This window comes from Opisthocomus hoazin, chromosome 7 (assembly GCF_030867145.1).
Source record: "Opisthocomus hoazin isolate bOpiHoa1 chromosome 7, bOpiHoa1.hap1, whole genome shotgun sequence".
Classification (NCBI taxonomy): Eukaryota; Metazoa; Chordata; class Aves; order Opisthocomiformes; family Opisthocomidae; genus Opisthocomus; species Opisthocomus hoazin.
In genome coordinates, this window is record NC_134420.1 from 16,032,706 (window position 1) to 16,060,698 (window position 27,993).

The 27,993-nt window shown below is 43.7% G+C and overlaps 1 protein-coding gene across 3 annotated transcripts; it reads left to right on the top strand.

The window, feature by feature from the left end:
* Positions 1-1,222: 1,222 nt before the first annotated feature.
* PHRF1 (PHD and ring finger domains 1) lies at positions 1,223-27,993 on the top strand. Of its 3 annotated transcripts, none has more exons than XM_075426063.1 (18): positions 1,223-1,320; positions 3,485-3,599; positions 3,930-4,052; positions 5,311-5,468; positions 6,433-6,516; positions 7,598-7,719; positions 11,654-11,751; positions 12,310-12,482; positions 14,859-14,988; positions 15,349-15,476; positions 16,309-16,496; positions 17,304-17,423; positions 19,397-19,551; positions 20,411-23,188; positions 23,875-24,026; positions 24,558-24,818; positions 25,948-26,076; positions 27,263-27,993. In XM_075426063.1, exons 2-18 carry the CDS (start codon positions 3,509-3,511, stop codon positions 27,395-27,397), a joined length of 5,025 nt encoding a protein of 1,674 aa, XP_075282178.1. In that variant the 5' UTR covers positions 1,223-1,320; positions 3,485-3,508; the 3' UTR covers positions 27,398-27,993. The 3 variants fall into 3 exon arrangements, with proteins under 3 accessions (XP_075282178.1, XP_075282180.1, XP_075282179.1); XM_075426065.1 differs by having other exon boundaries at positions 23,875-23,951; XM_075426064.1 differs by having other exon boundaries at positions 12,316-12,482.

A 27,993-nucleotide genomic window follows, 5' to 3' on the forward strand; every position in this document is an offset into this window, starting at 1 on the left:
GGGGGGGTGCGGACGGCTCCTCGGGCCGGAGGGTGCTACGGGGGTTCCCCGGGCCGCGAGGGCCCCGCTGCACCCCGAGGGTAAGGGGAGCCCTCCTCCAGCAGCTCCCTTCCCCCCGGAGAAGGCCAGGCCGTCGAAGGCCGCCTGGGCCGAGAGAGCTCGCTCACGCCCACCAGCCCACGGGCTGACAGCCGAGCGAACGGCTGAAACGCGGAAACACTCAGGGTGCCTCACGAGGGTTCACTAAGCACCGGAGATAGCGGTTTACGGATGGCGTAGCACCGTGGCGCGGGGCTGACGAGCCTGGTGTGGAGGCACGGGGTCGGGCACCCGGTCCGCCCGGAGCCCTATGCCTTCCCCAGGCCAGCACCCAGAGCGTGTGCGGGGCCGTCTGGCGGGACCCCCCCTCCATCCCTCCCGCTAACGTTCAGTGAGAAAACACTGGGTGCGAGCGTGGCCCCCGATCAGACAGTGGCCAGCCCCCCCCCCCCGCCCCCCGCTGAACGGGGAACACACGCTGTCTGGCACCAGGGACGAGCTCTGCATCCCTCCCCAAAACTTCCTCAGCGGCTCAGGGTTTATTTTAAAATAAATAAATAAATAGACAGACAGCCGCGGCCGAGGAACAGCGCGGGGGGGGAGGGGTAGGAACAACCCTCCCTCCTCTACGTGCGAGCCACCACCCAGCGGGACAGGAACGTCGGGGCTGGGACCGGCCGCGCGTAGCTGGAGGGGGAACCTCCCCCCGGCCGCGGTCTGAGGTACTGAACGCCGGTCCGCGTCCCCGCGCACGGGGCCGAGCTCTGCCACGGCGGGACGGGCCCCCGCGGGCCTCGCAGCCTCGGCAGCCGCACCGCACCGCAGCGGGTGGCCTTTGCGAGCTCCCCGAACTCGGGGACACCGGCCGCAGGGACAGCGAGCCCCCGGGGACCCTCCCCGTCGGCCCTGCGCTTGCGGGGCAGCCAGGAGCCGACGGGGAGGCTCCGCCGCCCCGGCGCTGCCCGCGGGGACGGAGCTCCCTCCCCTCAGGGCGGCGCGGCCCCGCCCCCCCGCGGCCCTGCGGTGGTACAGCCCGGCACGCCCCTGTGCCAATGGTTCAGCCCCGCGGCCCCTCCTGCCCGCCTCCCCCGAATGGTTCGCCCCGTCGGCTCTCCGCTTCCCGCACCCCCTTCCCCGCCGCACGCGCGCGCAGTGGTTCTGTCCCGTGGCGCTGGCATGCCGTGACCCGGGAGCGTTTCCACAACCCTTCCGGGGCGAGGGGGTTTGCGGTCGCGCAGGAAGCTCAGCCGGCCCGCTCTGGGGCTGGGGTCTTCTCCTCCCGTGAGTGCCCGGGGACCGGCTGCCGGGGCCTGCGGGGGCGGAGGGGGGCGGCGGCGGGCCGCGGGCCGGGGTTGCGGAGAGCGGGTGTTCGCCGCCGCGCTGGGGGCTGTTTGTGTTTCCTGCATCTTCTTCCTGGGAGCGTGCTTATTTATGGATTTAGCGTCTGGGCGGCCGCTGGCCTGCCCGGAGCTGGGCGGGAGGGGCGTGACGGGGCCGGGAGGGGAGCGGCGGGGCAGGCGGCTTCCTCCGGCGCTGCGGAGCCGGTTTAACGGGTAAACTCGAGTGTTCCTGCCCCCCCCCCCCCCCCCCCCCCCCCCGCAGTTTGCGGTGCCGGCATGAGCGCATTTGAAGCAGTTGCGGGCTGTTCAGCCTTCCACAGTGAAGTCCGTGGGGGTCTCTCGGCCAACACGAAGAAATGAGGTTTTCGTGCCAGCGTTTTCTCCTACCGCACGTTAGTTTGTTGCCAAAGCGCGTTGAGGCTTCAAGCTTTGTCTGAACGGAGCTGACAGGTTTTTAAGCCTTCGTTGGGCGCCCCGTGCCCAGTAACAGCGGGGTGGGCGTGCTTTTTGTTCTTCCAGTTACTGGTTTTCGTGCCGGTTGTTGCACGGATGTGTTGCTGATGTGCTGCAGAGGTGTTCACTGTGTTATTTCCTTTCTTGTAGGTCAGTAGATCTTGATACCTCTTGTTATGACTATGCACAAAAAAAGCCCCATGAAAGTGCAGGAGTTCTTGTTTGTTTGTTTGCTTCCCCAGCCGTGCCCATAAAAAGCAGGGAAAGCTGCAGTTAACGATGGGAATAGTGTGGAGCATCTCGGCTACAAGGAAAGGCTGGGGGAGCTGGGCTTGTTTAGCCTGAGGAAGAGAAGGCTGAAAGAGGACCTTATAAATGCCTATAAATATCTTAAGGGTGTGTGTCAGGAGGATGGCGCCAGACTCTGAATTGTTTGAGAACTGAATTGTTTGGTCAATTTGGAGGAAAAAAAAAAAAGGGCAGAACAAAAAAAAGACCAACAAATAAAGCGGATATGCCAACGAGAACTGAAAGCTCATGTGTTTGAATATTTAGTAGACTTAAATTTAAGTTAGAAGTGCTCTTTGGAACAGGAATGCTCAATAATTGCCCATGAAATTAGATCAGCTTTCAAAACCATCCTGTGAGAAAATCCAGCTGATTGGTTTTCTTGCCTGTGTGCAATCCTGAATGTTACCCAAGCAGATCAAAGTAGATGCCTTGTCTAGTAGCTCTTCTGTTTCTGAAAACGAGAAATTGCTGTAAGAAGTTGTTGGTGGAGGAGATTGTTTGGTGCTAGAAAGGAAGGTGCGTATGACTGGAATCCTTTTTTTAACTTACTGAGAGATGATGTCTAGCTTTATAAAGTTTCAGTTAATTATATTTTTCCATGACTTTCTGATGGAAGCTTGCAGGGATCTGTCTGTCTTAATGCTTTGTAGCATTATATATTAAGAGCTCTGGTTTGATTGTCATTACGAGTTTGGATCATGAGACATCTCTGAGTATCTGTCAGTTTTATTGCCAGTCCATGCTAATGCACAGCAATCCATATGATTGCATTAATATGCACCAAATCAAGTCTCCTCCTTTCTGTGGAATATTTCGTGACAGACCCGTGAAAAGGCCTTTTCTTAAAAAGACCTAAAATAAGTAATCTTTCTTCTTGTTTCTTTTCAGCTGAGCGAGATAGAGTATTTTGATTTGAAACACACGTTGTCATCCTGTTTTGCCTTGTTTAAAGGGCCTCTGGTTCCTTTGTTTTGCATCTTATTGCTAGTCCATAGGATGGTTTTGGTGTTTGCGGGTTTTGTATTCCTGTTTTCAGTGGGAAATTCTGGTTATACCTTTTTCTGTCATCCAGGAGCCCAAGATAAAGCTGAGTCTTTCACCCAAACTGTGTTTCACAAGCAACTGGTTTAATCTAGCTCAGTAGAGATGTGAAACTTCACGTAATGATAACTGCTTACCGGTAGCCGCCTCTGACCTGAAACTGGGAAAACTAATCAATGGCGTGAGGAGCCTTTGCTGTAGAGCGATGTCGCTTCTGCCGTTCACGTCTCCGCAGATGCGCTGGATGCTCTTTGCTGGGCTGACGCCTGCTCTGCTTGCGTAGGTGGTGCACTGCCTCACTGAAGTCTGCCTTCTTGCAGGGAGCAGATTCCCAATGTCCTGCCATGGATGATGACAGCCAGGATGAACTGATAAACAAAAATGCTGCAGTACTCAAGGGCAAAAGACAGCGTCTCGCGCTCCTCAGCGAAACAGGTAAATACAGCCACTCTGCATGTGCAGGTTTCTAGTTCTCGGTTGGAGAACCTGTTGGTTTAGCGTCCAAAGAGAAGTAAAGATATATTTGTGACCGTTTATTTCCCTTTCCCTGAGAAGTTCTTTGGTTTGCGTCCTAAATTCTGTACCTCAGACCGCAGGCATGCTTCCCTTGAGTTTCTCAGAACAGGCAGCTTTGGTACCATGGAGGAAATCTGAGTTTTCACTTTGTGTGTAACGTCCTCAGCAGGAGTTCTTGTGTGTCCTTTGCTGTTCTGCCTGTCTGTCTGCATCAGATAGGTATTTCCTCTCTTCTCTTTTGTTTTTAAGAAAGCAGTGGTGAAGATAGCTGTGATTCAGAAGATGATACCGGAAGTGAGGAGGAAAAAGATGACACCAAGGAAGAAGGAGGTGAGGAGGACAAGGAAGAAAGTGAAGATGAAGAATTAGAAGGTAGGTCTGCTAATGTGTGTTTACAGGCATTTTTTTAATAATTGGAGGAAGAGTGGGATGTCAGGCCGACGCCCAAACCCTGCAGTGTGGGTCTCTAAAGTGAATGTTGTGATGGGGAGTTTTGGAAATAAATTACTGTTGCTATTAAGCCCAGGGAGGATAGAAGAAGACTTGACAAATTTTTCTTTGGAATAGGAGTGTAGATGTTACTTGAATGTGTTAATTTTACTGAAAACACGGTCTGTAGATGCATATACTTGTGAAACTGCTGGGCTCAAATTATTATTTGGATAGACAAAACTGGAGGGGTTTGTCACATCTTAAAGCTTGTTGGAAAGGTCCAGTTTTCCAAGCTACTGGTTAGACTGATTTGAACACATTTGACTAGAAAGTTGGCATCAGGTGCCAAAAAGCTTTATTAATCCATCGTTTAGAGTCTTCTCTGCTATGTCCAGATGGGAGAATTCAGTAGATAAGAGAAGGGCCCCATTCTTATAATTTAAAAAAAAAAACCCAACCCCAAACAAAATAAAAACCCGGCAAAACAACAGCCACCCACCCCCAAAAAAACCCACAAGCGAGAGTCTTTTTTAGACAACTTCTCACGGCTTCATGAAAATGTCAACTTAATTCACAAGTTTTAGGGAAAGACTAACACACGTTTCTGTGTTTTGTACTAAAAATAAAAACACGATTCAACAATGTGTGCTGAGTGTTTAAAATGAATTTTACTCAAAACCAATCTTCTTTAAGCAGTCTTCAGCTAGGCACCCAGATTCCTTGACTCTAAAAATCACGATTTACTAGTGAAACTTTTAATGTGTTCTTCTGCAGGTGAGTGTGTTGCTGGTTGTCCTCTGGAGTGTCTATTTAAACAAAAAAAAAGTTGGATACGTGATAACTTTATAAGTTTATTTTTTAACTTCAGTGTTCAGGGGTAGCCTGACATATCCTACTCTCTTGATAAGCTGCTGTTTTTCTGCCGTCTGTCCTTTGAATCTCTTACAAGACCAGTCACATTATCAGGCTTTATTTTTCTCCAGAGTAACCCATTGCTTTTTGGTGAAGGGATTTAGCAAAAAAGAAGACGGCAAACCTTATTACCTCAGGGGAGGCTGTGCTTCGCCCTTGCAGCCCCATAAAATAAGCTTACTTGGAATTTTCTGTGACCTGGAACCCCATCCTACCTGCCCCTTCTGTCCTCGCCGCTGAAGCCCCGCAGCACACGAGAGCTGTTTTTCATCTCTCACTTTTTAAGATGGCAAAGTCAATGATGAAGAAGAGGAAGAGGAGAAAGAAACTGAGGATAGCGAAACGTGCCCCATTTGCCTCAACACGTTTAGGGATCAGGCTGTTGGGACTCCTGAGAACTGTTCTCATGAATTCTGCCTGGACTGCATCGTGGAGTGGTCTAAGGTGAGCTGTTTTGTCCCTGATGTCCTGTGGCCTTCTGGTGTGCTCTGCTCTCCCCCTTCTGATCACGCTGTTCTGCTGTAATGAGAGCAAAGCACTCTGATAGTTATATCTGCTTTTTTACACAGACTTGGGTTACTTCTGTTTGGCAGGATTCATGCCTGTGAAGCCTGGATCTGTTTTTCTTGCACCCATCCTGTTCTCTTCTGCTCTCTGAAAGCTGTAATGTCATAGACAAGTGTGTTTCTAAGCATCTAAAATTCTCTTTTTCAAGTCAAGACAGCAGGAATGCTGGTTTTCTCTGTGTGTGTGTGTTTGTATTTCTCTGTATGTGTATCTTTATCTTGTGCTGAATTCTGTGTTGTGACCATTCGATGGGGGTCTGTTTCAACAGTGAACATTTAAACATAGAAAAAATGTAAAATATACCAACTAAATCAGCATTTTTCTCTGACTGCAGTTTTCAGTCAGCATGCCTTGCCACCTAACTGTGTAGTTCCCATAGTCATAATCCGGGGTGAGAATTACAACAGAACTTACTGTGCATGCAGCAGTACCAGTGGTAATTAAATTTTAAAAAAAGTTAAATCACTCTTACCGATTGTCTTTGTGAGACATTTCCAGCTGCTCATTCGTCCAAAAGAAAGAAAATGCCCTAAAACCTTTGCACTATGTCAAGGCAATATTTGGAAGAACTTTAATGTTGCTTTGGCAGTTGGGTAATAATTAAATGACTTCGGTGCAATAAACGCTTTTCTAAAAATGCATGTTTTCTGTGACACAGTAGGATGTTTGTAAACCAGACATGTCGGATTTAAGTACTGAAAATGTCAAGACCAATAGCTGTTAAAGTGATTACTACATTAATTTAATGCTTATTATTTTAATAATGGAAGATGTCCTTTTTAAAAATTGAATCAAGAGGTGGGCTTATTAACTGTATGGGGCTTTCTTTTTTTCTTTCTAGAATGTAAACTCCTGTCCGGTGGATAGAATCCTCTTTAACTACATTAGCGTTCGGGCACATTTTGGTGGTAAAATCCTAAAAAAGGTAAGCTTTTTACTGTAGCAAACAAGAAGGCCAGTTGCCACAAAATAGCTATTGAAAGGTTCACACTTCTAGCACGTTTATCTGATATTTGGTACCTGGGTGAACTATTTCTTTCCTATTTTGAGATTGCCTGTTAAGGAACTATTTCTTCCTCGTTAACCATACGTCCTGCAGTACTCTGTGTGGACTAAAGTGTGGCATCATTTTGTATGGCAAAAAGGGTGGTTTTCGTAAACCTGTCCGCATGGGGAAAATGCCCCGCATGCTGGAGTGCTGTTAGAATATGAATAGGAAGAATCTAGGTTACGTGTGATCTCTTCCTTATGTCTTGCTACCAGCCACACTGTGTAGCAGTCGGGTTTGTAAGGGGAGACGCAAGACGATAGTAGAGCTCTTAAAGGTGCAGGTTGAGTGTGTGGTAGTCTTCCACAAAAGAATATTGAAGAGCAATCATTGCTCTTTATTAATAGCAGAAACATGTTGGTTTTCGGGGGACATTTAGAACTTTGCTCTGTTTTCATAAACTGATGTTTTACTGGAACAGGCTGCCCAGGGAGGTTGTGGAGTCTCCTTCTCTGGAGATATTCAAGACCTGCCTGGACAAGGTCCTGTGCAGCCTGCTGTAGGTGACCCTGCTTTGGCAGGGGGCTTGGACTAGATGACTCACAGAGGCCCTTTCCAACCCTTAACGTTCTGTGATTCTGTGATTTTAACAGACGTGCGAATTAACATTTAAATAATATGTTTAGAGCGAGAGAAGCTAAGCTTGCTGTCTTCTTTTGTCTTGTTTTTGGGGCGTTTTTGTTTGCTTGACTACTTTTGATCTTCCTCGGGGAACTTTGGTTTTGCCTGTTCTGAAAATGCATTTTTCCAGAGTTGTTGATGTCTGACAGTACACAGTCTCAGTAGATGTTCTCAAGCATTTGATCATGTCCTAGATGTGTTGAATGAACTAAATGAAGGTTCTGGTGTGTACCAGCTATTTCGATTTACTAACTTTTGCTGCAGGTACTGTTAATGTGACACTGAATTTTAAGAAGTGCGACATTCTGCGTAAAATGTGAATCCCTCTTGTGTTTAGATTCCTGTTGACAACCCGATAACTCGGGGTAATGATGGAGAGGATGATCCAACCTTCTGTGAGGTGTGTGGCAGAAGTGACCGCGAGGATCGCCTGCTGCTCTGTGACGGCTGTGATGCAGGGTAAGAAGGGTTGAAATGAATGTAGCACCTACATGATTGCGGATAGCGCTGCAGGGCTGGCCAGTGTTTGGTCCACAGGCACTGACTGGTCTGTAGGATGCCCCTTGTTGCTCTCTGCAGGCTTGTCATCTGGCAAGACTTGTATCCATGTGCTTGCAGTGTAGATGTCCCCATGACTGATGGATCCTGTTCTGGTCATGTAGCAGCATATGTGTGGAGGGTGCTGTACACATTGTTGCTGCAGACCTCCGAAACAGGTGACCATACCTTCAAGTGACGAAGATGTTTGTGCTCATCCATGCAATAGCTGGGTGCATGGAGGGTAAAAAAACATATATCCTTTATGTCTTCTTAAGAGGGTGCATGACTTGTCCCAACTGACTGGGTGTTAGTGCTGCATAGGAGAAGTGCTTAAGATTCATGGTTCCGTGCAATTTTGAGGTTTTTTCTTTATAGCCACAGCTATTAAATTATTCCCTTACTCGTGCTTACTTCTGTCGCTGCCTAACAATTTTTTGCCCTCCTTGATTAATAAAATAACTGTTTCAGTAGAGGCGTCAAGATACTTGAACACAATTTTGGACCTACAGTCTTCTGCTAGAATTGAAAGCATTTATACTGTTTAATCTCTCTCGCAGCATTGTCATTTTGATGATGTCAAAAGTTACCCATGGAACAAAGAAAGATAATTGCTTGCAATGAATATGTAAAATAGTCTCTCAAAAATGGCTTCTAGCAAGCTGACTAGACATCTGCTATGTCTGGTTTTGTCTTAGTGTTCTGTAGTGTCCATATACACCGATTCACCTTCTGGAGAACAGACAAAATCAGGAATGTTAAAGACTGTTAAGCATGTCATCAGAACACCGAGTTTGAAATACTTAACCAAAACCAGTGTTTCATAGGTATTATGTGAAGTCATGTCTTTCAGTTCTTTGTGAACTTTCATAAGCCGTAACTGAACTGAGGGTTTTGCTTCAGAGTTTCCTTTGTGGTGTCTCAATCGTTTCTCTGATTCCTCCCTCCACACCCTCCCAAGTTTGATACAGTTCTGTGGGTTTTTTTTAATCTTGTTTTCCTAAAACAAGTTCTTTATAAATGCTTGACTTCTAGAGTAAGCACTTCCTGAAGAAAGAACTTGCATGGAGAGCTAGCTCTCCATGGCTGAGATTAACTCTAGAAAGATGTAGAATAGCTTGCTTCAAATCCTAGTTTTATTCTTCTACACTCTCTCTCTGACCTGACACTGGAGTGAAAATTTCATCAGTTATTTTTGCCAACAATTCTAAAGCCAATGTCATCCTGTCTTTCCATTGCTTTTAGCTAGATGTGGCTTTCCACAGCATTTAAACTGTGTGGTGTAATGCTGTTATCGTATGCATGAAAGTTATGGTTTAAGTAATCAAATCTTTTTCCATTGAAACTGTTTTCAGGTAAGACTTGTGGTGGCAGCCTGTCTTTCTGAACTTGTAACAATAGCGTTAGGATTGGTATGAATACAGAAGTGCATGTGTCTAGACACTTGAACAAACAGTAGGAAAGGGGTTCATTGTGTTAATGGTGTGACACATTAATGTGTGACTTCACTCAGATCACCAAGTAGCAAGAAGAAAGTAGCGCTGATAGAGAGATAGGTGTCAAGAAGAACAGGGCTACCTCCGTGACCAAAATTCCTGAATTCCATAGATTTAATTTTTCTTATTGTTCGTGAGGACTGAGACTAAGTAATGAGGCAGAAGGTCTCCCAAAGCATCCCTTTATTCCTTGAAGATACAAGAAAGAAGTCTGTAATCAGTTCTTCGCTGCCGGTCACAGAGCCCAAGAGATGTGTTGAGGACTTGATGGCCAGTGTCTCTTGCCGTCTGCGTTACACACAAATAATCCTGCCCAGGCCACTTGGGCACACTGAGTCTTTGTGCTTGTGAGTGGGTGGGTACAAGAGTGCAAGTAAATGAACCTGAGAGAATGAGTGTGAGTAAAATCAATTTACTTTGAGTTCTTTGTAAAACGAGTATCACCTTATCCTTCTATAAGATCTGGCATTGGGCTTTGTTATGATGATTTTCTGTGAGGTGAGGTTCTTTTCCCTGTCCTGGTGACTCTAGATAGGTGTTGTAATAGATTCTCCAGCGTCCAAGGCTTTAGGGCTGAAAGTCTTTGCTTGTCAAGTAGGTCATAACTTGACTTCAGAACTCCCAGAGATAATTTGAAGAGTATGTAATGAAGTTCTTGCTACAGGTACTTGTGTTATGACTTTGGCCTGAACCTGACAATACTACTTGTCAGAGTACTACTTTGGGGAAATGATCTCGTTCTTGGTAGCTGGCAGTTAGAGAATGAACTCTCCTTTCCCAGAGAAGGAAAATACTTTGCTGCTCTAATTTTAATGTAATGATTTATTGCAAACATATTTTTTCAACTTCGTCTCCATAAGTGTCTAAAATCTCATGTGCTGAGGTATACTCTTTCATGCAAGAAAGACATGATACTCCATTTCGTATTGACAATTAATGAATTTTAGTATAAACATAATATTGATGGTTTTGACAGTTTAGCTGCAAATTGAGTTTATCACAACGTAATTGGGAACAGGTTTGAAAGACACAGTCTGAAGCTGGGGTAACGGGTGAAAGGTAGGTTACCGGCTGTAGTCTGTCTCTGGTTTTTGTGTATTGCTATAAAATGGGATTAGAGCATCAGATGGATGTTCCTTCCCTTTTCATTACTCTGTGGCCAGGCACAAAGAGAAGTGAATCAGGCAGTGAATTTTGGCATGGGAGGGTGAAACAGAGCTTCACTCTTTTTCCTTTACTTATTTCAGAGTTAAACATGGTTCTACATCAGAAATAACAGTAGGGTTTCCCTTTTTAGAAAAAGAACAAAGTTGGCCATAGAAATGTTGCTGATTTGAAGCTGAAACTCTGACTTTAAGGCTGTGTTCCTTGCCTAGGGAACTTGGTCTAAGCACTAGGTTTTCATGGGAGGCATCTCATTTACTTAGGAAATCTGTTTTTATTCTTCTTAGCAGTGTAACTTGAACATGAGTTGCTTCAAAAATTCTGTGCTACTAAGGCATGTTGTTTTGGCTGGGTTTTAATTGCTGAAAATGGAATTGAACAAGTTACAGAACACAGGTTGGGTGATGTTGAAAGGCTTTCCTGTGTAGCTTTTCTGTAAGTGGTTGGTGAGAGTGTTCTGTCTTGCTGCTGAGCCTGTTGACTAGAGAGCATTTCAACAGGCCTATCAAAGCTAGCATTACGCTCTCTTCTTTCCCTTTGAGATTTGATAAGGATGAGCATGGTTCTCGGTCAGATGGTGTTTGGAAGTCAGTGTGGCTAGTCTCCAGTCCTGCAAGCAACTGTATAAAGCCAGTTACTGGCCAACGCTCTGCAGCCTAGCTTGTGCAGCTATGCAGAAATCCTTATCACTGGTTGTCTTTAATCATGCCAGGTGCACATGGGATGCAGTGCGTTTGTTCAGTGTAACAAGGCATTGCAGCTTATCTGTGTCTAGTCATGTAGCATAAATAACACTTTGTTGGGTTGCAGGAAACTGATGTTGTTTCTTGATTGCCTGTCTCACCAGTACTTCTCCTTTCTCTTAGCCACCATCGGTTTTGGCTCTGCACGTTTCTTGGAGCTTGGGTTCCACTGGCAAGCAATATACCACACAGCGAGGGGGGAAAAACACTGTCATTTCTGAGATTTTTTTTTTTTTTTTTGAGCCTAAAGTGATCAAAAGACCCTTATATAACTGTCAGGTAGTATCATTTCTCTGGAGATTGGTAGAAAGAAGCATATGCGTAGACTGTAGTTCAAGCTTAAGAAAACGTGTCCGCCTTATGTAGCATGTGGACAGAGGTAAAAGGCTCTTTTCCCTTGGTAAGGTGTGCATTGTTGGATGTCTGTTTTACTTTTTCTTTTCTTTTCGCAAGGTACCATATGGAATGCCTTAATCCACCTCTGAGTGAAGTCCCTGTAGAGGAATGGTTCTGTCCAGCCTGTGCCCCCGTGGGCATGGGTGCTGCTGCAGGTGAGGGTTTTGTGGTACCCAGTCAAAGTAAATATTTTTCTCTGACTTAGGTGATGTGAAGCATGTGCTCTTTTGAAGAGATGTTTAACCCCTGGTTTTATCTGTTATAAATAATTGTTTTGATAGGCATTCTCTCTTGAACCTAAAGAGTTGACTTGAACTCCTGACTGATGAGAGGATCTTGTTTGTTAAGATTTTCATCTGCAGTTACAACCGATGGAGCTGCTTCTTACAGGCATTCTTTAACCTTCCTGAGGCAAGCCCAGCACTTCAGTGCAACTGCATTATGTTACATTGGAAAGAATTTATTAGTATCCTGATCTCAGATTGCCAGGGTAACAGCAATTTCTGTTACCTAGAAAATCGTCTTTCTGCCTGACAGCCTGAAGTGGTGGTGTCTGTGCTCATTTCCTTTTGAGTAGATAACGTCCGCCTCTGGAGGTGATTGGTTTAAAAAAGGGAATACTGATATCTATATATTTTTTTTTTTTAGTCCAAACTTCTTGAAATGCTTTCACCTGTAGAAAGACAAGTGACCTGGGCATCTTTCCTTTCAAGATACAGATCATGTCAGTGAAGAAGAGGATGCTGCCCTCGTGGCTGATGTTATTGCTACCACCAGTGGGCTACGCCCTCATGTCCGAACCCGAGCTATAGCCAGAACTCGACAGAGTGAACGAGTTAGAGCAACAGTGAACAGAAACCGGATAACAACAGCGCAACAAATTCAGGTATTTAGGAGTGTTTGCTAATGAGCTTCTGGAAGAACCTTGTGGAATAGTTGCAAGAAGTCCCCTCTTAAGTAGCTTAGCTGTCTGTGTTGACTGTCCATAGCACAATGATTAGTATTTGTGGAATTCTTTTAAACCGAGATGTAGAACGTGCAAATTGAGTGCAGCATACGACCAAGACACTCTGTTTTGAAATCTGTGGTAGCTTGCTCTCTTCATCTACATTTTTATCACCTCAGCTGTGAGCAAAATTGTATCTTTGTTCTCAATGGCTGTTAAGGCACAGTTTGTGCACCACTTCTGTTTTTTTAGCATGCTTTTTTCGCGGAGGCATGTTTATTTGACATCTGTTTATTTGCTTGTTGGTCCTCCTACCCCCTTTCCCATAGTACTGGAATCTGTTGGGCACGTGCAGCCAAATTGGAGAGAAAAAATTAGTATTTTTAAGGTTTCTACATTTGTGAAAATCAGCCTGTTATTGATGAGAAAAAAACCAGATGCTAGTGTTCTCAGTGACGTGGCAGTGTGAGTTCAGTTGCATTAACAGGTACCAGAGAATCTAAGCCTGAAAGTATCCCAAATACCGAAGGTCCCTCAAATCCTTTACTGTTTATTGGCTGGCTGTGGATTTTGGGTTAGGTCTGCTAGAAGGGCTGTCCTTGGAGTGTGAAGTGCAGACTGGGAAAAGACTGAGTTGGAGGTAGGAGATCTGGCAGATTAAGCTTTCACTTGTAATCCAGTTGTAAAGGTTGGGTGAGAAAGAAAAAGGAAATGCACTTGAGATTGTGAAGGGCCTCAAGATCATGAGCTACACTTCTATATTCTGTAACTACAGGCAGAAAAAATAAAAGACAGGCTTAAGTGAATCAAAACAAAATGCCAAAATCTGGGGGAGAAAAGTGGAGTTTTTCCGTTATCTTACCTACCTGCCAGTGTGTCAGAACAGTCTACTGTTAATTGGCTCCCGAGCGTTTACCTGTTAAATTTCTCATCAAAATCATTGCAAGTAGGAGGAGAGGAATGTGTAGCAAATCCCGAATGATCTGAATTACAGCAGTAAGTACATTTTGAAGTAGGGGTCGTGAATGAAGATCTAGCTCACCTCAAGTTTTATAATGGGGTTTTTTTTTTCCCCCCTTGAATTAAGGACTTCCCGGAGTGCTTTAGCAGTCCTTAAATTCATTTTGCCCTCCATGGTGGAGGCAATTTTACTGGGCTGCCAACCCCCCTGTCTCCAAACCCAGGCCTTTTAATTTCAACTTTAGACGAATTAGCAAAATAGAAAAACTTCATGCATGATTTGATGCATTGTTGTTAAGCAATTACATCGGAGTTGTCAGGGCTATATGTTGAAAAAAGTAGGTTTCAAAGAGTGTGGTTTGAGATGAAATGCTGTGCAGGGTAACTGCTAGTGCTTTTCTTTCTTTCCTTACCTGTTGCTTTAGAAATAGCGTGTAGCTGTCTCCTGTAGTTGAGAGAGGTGGTACCTGGGGACTTTACCGTTGCATAGTAAAGTAAGCCTGGAAGCCCGATACTTGCCATATGAGAAGCCATTCCCAGCTCCACTTCTCAGTCTGCAGAGATTATTATGAACGGTACCTAGAAAGGCACCATTACTTATTCCCTTTATCCCTGAATAAAAGTGCATCTTTTTCTAGCTCGTACCTTGAGTAGCTTGAGTTGCTGATTTCAGATCCTTGTAAAGCTTTAGTATTTGGGGAGGCAGTTTGTTTTGTAATTCATCTGTTGTTCTGTAGGTGCCTAAACTGGTGGTGTTTACCTAGATGTACTATTTTATGTCCTTCTAGAAAAAGAAATGTGTTTAGGCTGAAGTTCAGGGCTTTCCTTACTCAGTCCTGTTCTCCTCCAAATCAGAGAACCTTATTTAGAATTTTTTGGCACTGACGATACTTAATGTTCTAATAAAAATAGCTCAGTAAAATAGTTTTGAATATGCATTAGTGGCACCAACAGAGAACCTTCGTGAAATTACTTCCATAGTAAGATGAATTGAAGCATACGTTTCTGTTGGCATATTCTATTTTCAAACATTTTGCAGTTTGAAGCTTCTTTGCCGCTGCATGGTACTCTAAAGCCATTTCCTCAATGAAAATCTAAGGGATTGTTCTCATTTAAAGAGTCAGAGTTAGGCTAGCTGTGACTTGTAATACTGAGAGAGGCTGAAGAGCATGGTCGTATTCTCCGTGATATGACAGTCAATAGGTGAGAAAGGTGACTTAATTGCTTAACTGCCAGCTTGGTGACACGTGTGCTTCTCATTCAAATCTCAAATCCATTTTTCATCAAATGCTTTATAAGTAACTTGTTGCTGACCTTTAGATGCCTATATCATGTAACTTCTAATCCCCCATGCAGCACGTGCCAAGGTACCTCACGTCCTCTCTTGTGGATGAAACAATTGAGGCAGTTGTCGCAGGCCTAAACACAGCCATCTACCAGCGTCCTCTTACACCATGGGCTCCTACTAGACAGAAAAGAAAAAGAGGTAAGGGCATCAGACACCTCCTGTGGTTCCCATCTTCAAGAATAAAAGCTTGGGAAGATAGCCCGAATCATACCAGATACTCTAGATCAGCTGTATGCTGCCACACGTGTGCAGCTACAGAAGCATACCACATGTATCATCTTCTTTCCACATAACGCCTCTGCCCAGAAGTGTCTTGAAGGTTGCTTTTAAATAAATCCTGATGATTTAATTTTTTCTGCTCTGCTGTTTTATACTGTTACAGCACACTGTAAGTCTCTTTAAGCTACTTTATGTGCCATGAGGGAATGAAAGGGGAGTACAAGGTAAAATGCACTGTCAGCACTTAGCCAAATACTTGGTTGTATTTTGTCCCATCAGGTAGGAGGAAGAAAGTAGGAGGCAAAAAAAGAACTCAGACAAAATCTTCTGCTGCAAAGAAGAGTTCAGGGATACAGCTGAAGAGACGCAAGCGTCTGATAAAGAAGAGAAGGGGAAAAAAGCAGAGAGTAAGATCACATATGAGTTTCTGCTGGTGTCAAGATCCACTATTTTTTTAGCTATGGGATTCAATGGAAAAAATACTGTCTTAAAATGATAGCAGGTAACTTTTTTTCTAGTGGGAATATGTGTAGGATGTGTCCAGTGTACTCCAGAAAGATGCTGTACATGGAAATGAATTGCAACTTTCAGGCAGGCCAGCTGGGTTTGCTGACAAATCCTGTTACCTGACCTGCAGGGATCACACTGTAAAGCCATGTCCTGCAGGCTTTGTGTGACGCCTTGCCATTCAGCTCTAGCGTTTACTTGGTACTGATGCAAGCTCACTTAAAACTGCCACAACCTATTCTTTGTAATAGGCTATGGATGTTTGTGTCTGTGTTGTTGCAAACCCAGTTAATCGGCCATAAGGACTCTCAAAATCCTGTTCAAGTTGTGGATAGTGTTCTCACATGAATTGTACTGAATACTCTGCACCAGCCTGACTTTTGTACTCAGCTACCTTAACTAGAGTTTACATCATACAGCCAGAACTGTCCCTCCAGCCTTTAATAACGAACTGACAATTTTGAATGACATTATTAAAGATTTTTGGAAACTCGGCTTACCTGGTTGCTTAAATCTGATATGCGCAGTCTCTGTATGAAGTGACATGTAGGGCATAGTTAGAAGTTTAGTAAATGCTTTAAAACAAATGTAGATGATAAATGCATACCACTTCTGCTACCAGCGGTAGTAACCTGTTGATTGTACTTAGCCTAAGTGAAGAATTTGGGGCTTTAAACCCAGGGTATGTACCTGCCCTAACATACAAATAACCAAATCTCTTTATCTGTGCAGATGAAAAATGAGGTTACTACTCGCTCCCGTATTGCAAGAACTCTTGGTCTTAGTAAACCTGTGCGTGGGGCCTCGATTCCTTCCATGTACAAACCAACGGAGCCCTCGCTTGGTGTGATGAGAGCAGATATCGGTGCAGCCTCTCTGTCTGTGTTTGGAGATCCATATGAGTTGGATCCTTATGAAAGGTGAGGTATCTCTGGATTATGATCAGGGACCGATAATTTTGGAAGTGTTGGTTTGTTTGTACACGTGACTTTTTGCAGAGTGTAGATCTTGCATCAGCTTTGGATACACAGCTTATAACAATACATTGGCCTGTTCTTTTGTTCCTTCTTGGCCGAGTTGCTGAGCTCTTAAATCATCCATCTTTAAAGAGGTTTCCTGGAAATAATAAGCCTTGTAAAAACCTTTAGTAGGATATATGGGGTTATTCAAAGGCTAGAATCTGAAGAAGTTGTATCCTAATCAATCAATTTCTATTTGTTGATTTTAAGTGAAAATAGCTAGCATATTTGGTATACAATAAACAGTGACTTCCTGTAGAATTGAATGGAACTGTGGAATCTTCTGTGTTTCTCCTTTTCCCATCTTTGCTTTTCCAGACAATTTAAATTCAGGAGGAATCTTACTATGCCATAGTTTGTGTCACTCTTAAGCTTTGGATTTTGGGGAGAGGACATCTGAAATCTTTGCTGGTGAAATTTAATTTTCCACTGAATAAGTCATTTTGGTCCTTTCATAAACACAAACTACCCGTTTAATATTTAAAAAATAAAAATCTACATTTACGTATCTGCTGGCTGGGTTACGCTGTTCTGTTTATGTAGTCACAGAAAATAAGTGTATTGCACAGATACTTTTTTAATGTGTCATAATAAAACAAACAATGCTCTCTAACCGTATCTGTCCTAGTAGTATTATCTACTTCATCTATTTGACGTGAAAGACATTCAGACAATTTCAGGGTTCGTGTGTGTGTGTTTTACCCACAGTAACGAAGAGGTTCCAGCAAATCCAGATTCACCAGTGAGTGCCAAAAGGAGAGTTCTCTCCCAGTCAGCACTGAGGTCTCACCGTCCTGTGGCTAGACCTATTTCTGTGGGACTTTCCAGGTAAAAATCCATCAAGTTATTTATTTTATTTTTCTTAATTGTCTAATGATTCTAACAAAAGAGCAAACTGGGTGATCATCCTGGTTTAACTGTTTTCTTACCCTGGGTATTCTGAAAGAGAGTGTGTCTGTGCGTGTGCTTGCACGTGTGTAGATAAATAACCACAGCAGTTTATGCAAGAATTCTTTTTTTATGTTGAAGGACACACACTTATTCTTTCATAATGGCTCTGACTGTTGCACTGAAACTTCAGATTGGTATTTCCACCCTGATCTGGCTCCTCTTGCTGTTTTGGAATTGTTTAGCAACCCAGTTTCATTAACCTTTAAAAAAACTATTTGCTTATTTGAGATGGCTGGAGAATCTAATTTTAGATCTAGAGGAGGAGATAAGGGATGTACCCACCTCACCCAGTTCCTCTGCTGTTTGTTGGTGCTCAGAAAATAGAGATAAAACTCTTTGTTTAATCCTGCAATTTAAGTTGCTTTGCTGTCTGACAGATATCTCTGTGTGTGCAAATTGTGTGCCCCTGTGCCCACCAGAACCAGGGAGCCTTGCTGGGTGCCCCTCTCAGCAGCCACAGTGGGTTTTCAGGACTGGGCTGTAGGACACAGTGCAGAGGGGTAGGACACAGGGATCCAGGAGCATGACAAGTAGAGAGGGGATGGGGAAAATGACTGAGGCAGGTACCAATCGAGTCACAGAAAACTGCAAGACTGAGGGAGATGAAGACTAGGAGAAATGGAGGAGCTCAGCTTAAATGATTAAAGGTGTGAGATGTTTTCATGGCTGTCCTATAATACGTCTGACTTGTGGCAAAGGATGGTTTCTCAGGATTGCGATAGTGTATTTCAGTGATAACTTGGAGTATTTCTATACCTTTCCCATCTCAATCCTGAAGGAAGCCTTTCAGGAAGCTTTCCATGTCCTCATAGTTACTTGAGTAGCACGTTGTTTAGAAGGTAGAACTGTTTAGCTGAAATTCGGCTTTTCTAAAGGCTTGATTTGCCGGCACTACAGTGAGTTTGCTGGTCTGGCCTAGGCAGCCAGTTCTTTTAGCATCCTCATTTTGTTTTTCTGTTGTATGTTATTACAGGTTTTTGTTGTATGTTATGTTTGGAAAGCTTGTTTTGTTACACAGAAATTAAATATAGCTCCCTCAAAGAGATGGGTCTGTTGGTCTATTTCAAAGTTGTGTTTTGGTGGTTGTTTTTTTTTGAACAAACCCCAAATCCCACCAACACAAAAGCAAAGAAAGAAAAAGAAAAAAGCCACACGCCAACACCAAAAATACTCAAACCTTTTCAGTCCATCTTTCAAGAACAGAGAACTTTTATAGTTAAACCATTTTCATAAGATTAAGTAACATGTGAAGGGGAGTGTTTGTATTGTCCCGCGTGTGGGAGCATTGCTGTTTTTCTTTGTGATTCCTCTTATGCCATGCTCTTAGCTACCCTACCAGTAGGCATCTGTGTGTATTCTCACTGGTGCTAAATACCAGTTCAAGCTGCATCAATTGTTTTAGATAGTGATGTAGGCCTGAGGAATACATTTGTGATCGTGATTTGGTGAGAGAGAGAGAGGCAGCTGGGATGGAAATATCTCTGAAGTACTGAACAATAGTTTACTCTTCAAAAATGCATTTTAAATGCACTGGAAGGTTAATCTTGATACACAACACGGTGAGCATCACTCTTAAATAAGATTAAAAGCATTTGCTTACCAAAGGTCTGTGATATGACTACATGCTTTCCTGTCCTGTGGTATTCCTGTGGGAAGTCAGTAAAAGCTTCACTTCCGTTTGTCAGAGGGAGATAGGGGCTGAATGGCTCTAGTGAAGCCAAAACTACAAATGAACTTCTGTGGCTGACCCCTGTTTATGCCCTTGATTTCAGTTTCTTTTTAATGTAACGTGTGTGTATAGAACAAGTGCTGTAAGAGTAAAGGAAATATAACCCCTCTGAAACACGTAGAAGCAGTGTACCTGCCTTGAGTCCTGATCAAGAAGCAGAAGCTGCCCCTGTGCCTGATCTGTTGGGAAGTATCCTGTCTGGACAGAGCTTTCTCATGATGAGTAGTTCAGATGTGGTCATCAACAGAGATGGTTCACTGACGGCGAAGAACATAGGTAAGGATTTGGCACTTCAGAGTGCAATTAACCTCTTTGTTTCATCCACATCTGCCCTGGTCCTGCAGGCTACATAGCTTCAAACACAGGGATACCGTTACTCAGCATTTGAATATGTAGGATAGATTCAGTAGATGCCAGCAGTAATCCATCTAAAAGATTCTTACATATGCTCTGAAATAGTGTTACTTGTCTCTGTTTTAATTGCAGAGCTGAGATGTTGCTGGAGGATTTTGGTTTTAATAGATAGTTTTCTTCTTTTAGAAGTACTGCACTGTAGTTTCATGCTCTGTTATAAAAGATGGAGGACTAGATGGAGCAGAAATCTTAGTACCCAGTTCCTCTGGCGCTTGTCAGGCATTGCTGCCATGCCTGTGAACTGTACTTTGGTTTGAAGAGCAATGAGGAGGACCTTGGAAAGAAGTTTCTTTGCAAAAGTAGAGCTCTAGAATACATGCTAGCATCTTCAGCTATGTCTTCCCTTGGCGTAGTATTATTTGGAAGGAATGTACTCAAAGTGAAACTCAGAGCTTTATTCTTAAAATAAGTACCTATAACATCCTTTGTTATAGTAATTTTTGTCCATCAGTGATGACGGGATAATAAACACGAATCTGGTGATAATCTGCAGAATGGAATAATTTATTTCCTAAGCATTAGTGTTTACCTCAAAGATGCAGTTGTCTGGCATGTTAAACCTTGAGCATCTGATCAAGAGAACTATTGGACTGCCTTATTACTGTGTGGTATGTCTGCACACCAAAGTGGAGCTTAAAATAATCAGCTCAGTACTTGTAGTGTTGGGGGGGAAATGTCCAAATACGTACTGAAAAGCTTAATTGTTTGTTGTATGCCGTAGCTCCACTTCACAGAAAATCAGCAAATGACTCAAGAGTGGATGATGGTTCAGGACACAACACCCAACCGAGTACAGTGCACTCAGGGATCACAGCAAGCAGCTCCGTTGCTGGACCTTCAGTTTCCTCGGGGCTCAGTACTCACACCAGACCCTCCTCCTCAAGCTTGTTTTCATCGCCTTCACTGAGCAGGATTGAGCCTGCAGCAAACCCTGCACAGACTACATCAGAAAAGGCAACTGTAAAATCAGAATATTCAATGACACCCAGGTCCGTTCAGACTCAGAATATAGCTACCCTGAGCAGGCATGGCTCCAAGTCAGATGAAATGCCCAGATTTAATGGAAACTCTAAAAACTGTGCACCCACTGACTCGTCTTCAAAGCCCCTGAGCTGTAATTTGAATTATGGCTCAAAAGCTGTAACTGTGAGGCAGCCATTAAAACCACTTCCCAAGAGAATTGATATCTTTGAGCTTCCCAGGATACCAAAGATTAAAAAGGAAATGAGCAGCAATCAGGTGGAGCCAGAACCTGCAGGAAGCCAAAGCTATGACATCCCCAGCTCCTGTATAACGCAGCTGACTGGCAAAGAGAGCACTAATCAGCCGGGAAAGGGTAGCAAGATGGAAAGTCAGAAGTCAAATGCCAAAGAATCTCAGCAACAAACACGTACAAGTGGAGTGTCTTTTTCTACCAGTACAGGCATGTATAGCAGTTCATCACTAATGGACACTTCAAGGAGCAAAGGCCCAAGCTCTTTCGAGAGTTTTAAAATCAATATTCCTGGAAACGCAGGACATCCCAGCAGACTGCCTAACCCAGGATTCTGTAACACCTTCCGACCTGTGGATGAGAAAGTGGAACAGAAAGAGAGTCCTTCACCTCTTTTCTCAGTTAAGAAAAAGCAGGTCAAAAGTGAAATATATGATCCCTTTGAGCCAACAGGATCGGACTCGAGTTCAGCAAGCAGCAGTCCTGAAAGGCTTGGCTCAGGGATCCCGCTAACTAATATTACCAGGACTATTTCCATTGAAAATCCGAAAGTTCAAACATTTCAAACTGTCCGTCGTTTCACCCCTTACAGGGCAGATAATATATTTGGATCTGGGGCTGACTCTGACGTACCATCTAGTAACACCGAGTCTCACGATGATGTGGCAGTAGAAAGCAGGATTGTAGAACAGATCTCTGATACAGAGGAACGAGACAATATGGATGAGGAAGACTTTCTAAGCAGTCCTTGCACTTCATCTGCCGCTAAGCAAATTTCTAATGCGGAGTGTTTAAAGGAGGAAAGCAGAGGCGGCCCTAATGTGTTCTTTAATGCTGAAGAATTGATTAGACCTAAAATTAATGTGAAACTAGAACCAGATAGTCCCTCAAAGAATGATGGGCAGCAGAAAGTCCAAAAGGTAGAACAAACAAAGAGGCGATCGCGTTCCAGATCCTGTTCAAACTCTAGCTCCCGAAGCAAGAAGATCAAAAGGAAAATGGCAGTTGTCAAAGGGCATAAGAGATCCTGGTCAGGGTCTAGGGATAGAGCACACTCAAGGGACCGAAGCTCCAGATCTACCTCCTGGTCATGTGGAGAAGAGCGTAGCAAAACGCACACATTAAAATCCAAGAGCAGGAGGTCTTCTACTGACCGTTCTAGCAGTCATGAACGACCTAAAAAAAAGAAAAGGAAGGAGAAAACCAAGGATAAAAAGGGAAAAACTTCTTGGTCAAGGGAGAAAAGGAAATCTAGGTCGCGTTCAGGTAGTCTTGGAAGTACTTCTGAGTTTTATGAAAACAGGAAGAAAAGAAGACGGTCTCAATCAAGATCAAGATGGAGGGAACGTTCCCGATCAAATAGCATTGAGAGGACTAAAAGGCGGAAACACAGGAGAGACAAAAGCTGTGAGAGGTATGATAAAGATAGTAGCTTGAGGTCAAGGGGCAGAAAGAGATCGAGATCCAGGTCTCAGGAGAGGAGAAAGTGGAGGTCTCGGTCTGCATCTCGATCTCGGGAGCACAAAAGCAGCAAACCAAAGGAAAAAAGACCACGATTGAGATCACGTTCCAAAGAAAGAAAACGCAGATCAAAAGAGACCTCGCTTCCTCCTCCACCAGAAAAGGATCAAAAGCCTTCAGTTGAGAATGTGTCCAGGTGTCCGGAGCAGCCCCATTCCTTCAGACAAGAGCCAAAGGAGGAGCTAGTGTTGGAAGAGCTTTCCATAACCATCCAACCAAATGTGAAACTCGAGGAAATGCAGTCCGAGAGTCTGGTTCAACTGAGAGAGGCCCAAGAAACTACAAACGTAGAGCCCATCTGTCAGGAAGTGACCAGTGAAGCTACATTCCCTGTGCCAGAGGTCACAAACATTTGTGTTCCAGTTGGCAATGTGGATTCTTTTGCTGAAACAGAATTAAAGAGTAGTAGTGATCCAGCAGTGCTTGGTAGCTGTAGCAATACAAACCTTGAGATTACAGTTAAAATAGAAGACACTGCATTATGTCCATCTCTGATGGAACCACCCCCAAAGAAGGAAGTTATCATGCACACTCCAGCTGAGGCTGCACCAATTCAAAGCTCGTCCAAAAGCAAAATAACAGATTGTGTGAAGGAGGTTAAAGACGAGTGCCTTGTGTCAAATGAGAAAACCAGTGATTTCAGTAAGCCTGAACTGGAGGTGGTACCTCAGGGTCCTGCATTAAAATCAAAAGCACCAGTGAAAAGAGTTACCTGGAATCTTCAAGAGGAAGAAAGCAGCAGATTGTCTGCCGAAAAAGCTCCAAGTAAGTTCTCTTTTGGAAAACAAACAGCAGTTGAAGCAGGCTGCAGTGCCTGGCTAAACCTGGTTGTAGTGTAACAGCTCTGTCATTGGAGCTCGGCTGATCCTGTGATTTCCAATCCTGAGAGCTGGCATTTTGCACTTGTTGAAATCGTGAGTTGAGTTGTGTTAATGAATCGGGGAGAACATGCTGTCAGCACAGCTCAGCCAGCCAGCGGCAGCTTGTTTGGCCGTGAAGCGCGCATTGCAACCTGATCGCTGAATGGGCAGCCCGCGTTCCACCCTTTCTGCAGTTAAGTAGAATGGTTGTTTTGCCTCCAGAATTTGTAAATATTTCTCGGAACTGAGGAGCGTGACAAATCTCTGTAGCTTGCTCCTGTGAGCTCTGCTAAGCCAAAGCTGCTACAAACAGTTTGGCCTGGGACCATGGGCTATGTGTGTTGGCAGAGTTGCTTGTGTGATTCTCTGGTTCCTCTCATGGAAACCCAGTAAAAAGCAATTGCTCAAGGAAATAAGTTCTCTATTATCAGAAGCTTTAAAATGTTGATGGCTGCTAAAGAAAATTTTGTGGCTTTATTGTTAGATCCTTTTTATTTTATTTTTTTTTAAATGTAATTGGCTTTGAATCTTTGACCCATGAGGTTTATTTTGTTCTTAAATGTTTTCTTTTCCCTCTCTTGGGGAACCTAGGGATGCCGTTTTACAGACTTCAGCGAGCAAAAGAAGGGGCCTGGAAAGCGGAGGACTTGAACCAAACGTTATATCAGGTGCAGTTAAATGAGCCTCCTCCAACCAATTATATGATTCCTGAGCCTATGTTTCCTGATCTAGATTCCTCTCAGGTTGGTTCCTACTCTGGCACCCAAGTGTCATGGAAGACATCCCACCTCATCTGTGCCCTTGTTGTGCAACACCTTCCTCTCATGGCAGAGTTCGCCTTCCTCTGTGTGTAGTACATTTCATATAGCCCATACTCCTCAGCAACCCTCTAATCATTTAATATCTCAGGTCGTCCTTACAGTTGAAGAAGGACACTTTCCTTTAATTCTGCTCTATACATGCAGCTTCTGTTTTCAGCAGTAACTTTCAGATAAGTGGTGCTGTTTGAGAAGCTGTGGGCTTCTACCTGACTGTGATCAGGCTGTAGAAATTGGCCTGGTGGCAATCAGTCTGTGCTGTCCACCAGTTAAAAGGTGAGTGGGGCTGGTGCTAGCTCCTGATGCACAGAGACCTGGTTGAGGGCTGGGATGTTAGCCTCCCTGATTTAAACTAGTAATTACTTGCTTAAGTGGACTTAAGGTGCTCTGAAAATCCTCATCTGATGCTCTCTCTTGTAAGTACAAGCATTTACAAATGATATATCTGTTTCACAGGTGTACTGTCAAAATATACCTTTGATGCCAGCTCTGCCCTCAAGCCTTCCCCCCTATGCCCCTGTCAGCCAGCCCACGGTTCAGTTTATCATGCAGGGTAGTCTTCCAGCACTTGGCTGCATGGTAGGACAGAGCCTGACTCCGGAGCCGGGCAGCCTGGTTACGGCATCTGAACCAGGAATCCAAGCTGCTTCTGTTGGAAATGCAGAAGAAAAGATCAAAGCACCCAAACCTCCAGTGGATAAAACAAAAAACGAGGAAGTGAGTGAATGCTATCAAGTAGCAAATGCATAACATTAATGAGCTAGTTATTTGAACTTTTAAAGTTTGGGGCTTTTAACTTTCTCTGTACTGTATTTTCCCAGCCCCTGTTTGTCACTGTTGTTTTTGGTGACTGACTATGCTAACCCAGGAGCAGCAGGCAATCCTTTCTTTGAATTCTTTGGGGATTTACTCCATTTGATGGTTCCACTTTCTACTGCTTCATTGCAATAAAACAGAGAGGGATTAAAGCATCTAAAATATACTCTTAAAATTCTGAAGCTTTCTTGTATGAATGTTTGGAAGGGACTTTGCGGATGCCAGAATGTCGAAATTTCTCTAAACACCTGGTTTTCTCCTTTCCCCTCCAGCATTGAAATTAATGTCCATTCTCATAACAGTCCTATAAAGAGGTAGGACTGTATCTTCCTGCTTCTCAGCACTGAAAATGCAGAAATAGTAAAATACTTTGGAGATCTTGCATTCCTAGTTCCTTGCTGCTGACTTTTCGGTTTGCTGTACAGACTGTCTGCTCTAAGTGTAGTGGATGTTAACACAAAAACAAGAACTTCTTAGCCAATTACTTTACTTTCTACCACAAAACAAAACAGTAAGATACTTTTCCCACTGAGCCTCCATTTATGAGCAGCAGTTTTTATGAATTTGTTTTGATAGAATATGTTCTGATGTCATCTGTAATCCTTAATTTATAGGCAACTCTGCAATTTTCAGAATGCCTTTAAGAGCTACCTGAAGCTTTATATTCGCAGCTATGACTTGCTGCTTTTAGAATCTGATGCCTTTTGATGGATGTACGTTTACTTCAGAGCTGTTGGAAGGGAAGGAGAAGACCAAAATTAATAAGTGGACATTGTAGTCACTTGCTTAAAACATGTTCTCTAAGACATAGAATAAATGTTACGTAATACAGGAGTTCCTCATAGCGTGAACTGGTCTTTGTTTCAAGACTGCAATTTACAGTAAAGGAAATTACTTTGAGGCTAGCTCTTACTTGGGTCGTTGAAGTTGTGAAATGAGTATTTTCATTGTTAGGGCATTTCTAAGAGAAATAGGTTCAGAAACCGTGCCTGAGGTAGCACGAGGTAATGAACTTCTCTTTCCTGTGCAGTACATGAAGAAGCTTCACATGCAGGAAAGGGCTGTGGAAGAAGTGAAACTTGCTATTAAACCTTTTTACCAGAAGAGGGAGATTACAAAGGAGGAGTACAAGAACATTCTTCGGAAAGCAGTGCAAAAGGTAAGGTGGCAGTGAAATGGAGAGGAGGAGCTGTGCAGATCATTAAATAAGTGGCAGTAGTTTGGATTGCACTTGCCAGCTTCAGCAATTACATGCTGTAACTGAGTAGCAGGTCTCTGGACTCTTGACTCATAGTCTGCAGTCTTGTGGTGGAGCAACAGTTGCTTTAAGCAGGACTGAGTGGTGCCATTGCAAGCTGTCAGACTGTTCCTTTTAGAGGATTGTGTTTTCAGTGGTCTGGAACATTGCAAAGCTTAAGCTGATGTGGTACGTGCCTTGGGTGAGAATGGTCAAATCTCTCTCATTAAGAACTTTGGCCAGAATCTGCACGCTGTTTCTGATAAAGTGAGAAAATAGTTTGTGTATTCATTCCTTGAGCATCTGTGGTGTCCCTGAACTTTGGAAGAGCGCCTTGCAATTTGGCTGGTGTTGACTTTTGTCTCAAGTCTTAGTGCTGACCAGATCGTAGCTAAAAAAAGACCTGATCAGCAGGCAAATGTCTTGTGAGAGCAGGTAATGCTTTTGTGGTCAAGGTGGCTAAATGATACCCCAAAGAACTGTGTTTTCTCCCTGCCCTATAGGGCAGTGTTGGTGTCACTGAGAAATTCCATCATAGATCAAAATTCCTGAGATAACGGCTGCAATTTCACATCTCCTATGAGACCCATATAAACTTCAGGTGTGGTTTGTAGGAGAGCTGAGCAACACCAATTGCTGCTGAAATCACTGAGAACTCTTCTCTGAACACTGATAAAGTTCTTTGTGGGGTCTGCTCGCTTTCTCCCATATCTCAAAGTGGGCCCTCAAAACTGTCAGAATCTCTTAATCTGAGCATTGCTTCCTCAGAATCGTTAGAAAAATGGGAAATCAACACTTCCTTGGTTACCACTTACTGTGTAAAACTGGCTGGATGGAAAAGCCTGTAATAAAAAGGAATAATTCTACTTTGAGATGCTTATCCATTCAGTTGGTGTTCAGTAGATAAGCCCTGGGCTTTTTCTGAAATGCTTGAAGTGAAATACTACTCTTACCCTTGTTGAGTTTTCTGCTTGATGTATCCTGCTGTGACACTCGGGGGCCTATGCAGGAATCGGTTCCCCTGGGAAGCTTAATCATTGATCTGTTGCCTGCCTGAACTGCTGTAATACTGTTAATCGACCAAATGCCTTTTCTAATGCCTTGTTAGATCTGCCACAGCAAAAGTGGAGAGATCAACCCTGTGAAGGTGGCTAATCTGGTGAAGGCATATGTGGAAAAATACAAACATATGAGGAAACATAAGAAGTCTAATGGTGAAGATACACGTGAAGTGGAAAACTGAGAGCAAGCCACAGCCAGCATGACTTGGACTGGACTTACTCTGGCTGCAAACACTATGCCAGAGGGAATAATAGATCTGCAGTTGCATCTCATTGAAATAACAGTGCAGAGAAGCAAGATTATAATAAGACTTATCTGTGGAACCTTTTTTGAATTGTTTCCATATGGGAATGAAGTAAATTAAACAAATGCCTCAGACCAGCAGAGTAATATGGATTGTCTTTAGAAACTTCTGATTTGATACTTGAAATGTTGTATTTTTAGCCCGTTTGATGGTGAGTGAAGGTTTACTTGCTCTGTCACGTGGGGATTGCAGAAATGAGCTAACGTTTATAAACTGACTTCAGAAACACTGCTCACACTGTGGTGTTTACATTCTGCTGGAAGTATCTTGTTAGTGAAAAATTTAATTTCGGGGTTGGAGACTGTTGCACTTCTGTAAATAATGCACTGGTGGCTGGTTTTATGTCTGCCTTTCAGGGGAAAAAAAAAAAGCAAGCATTGTTAAGTTTCAGTAACAAGCTGGAGGGATAAGGTTGAACTGATGTACAAAGCAGAAATGTGACAGAATTTATAAAGTTATTTTGAACGGTTTTA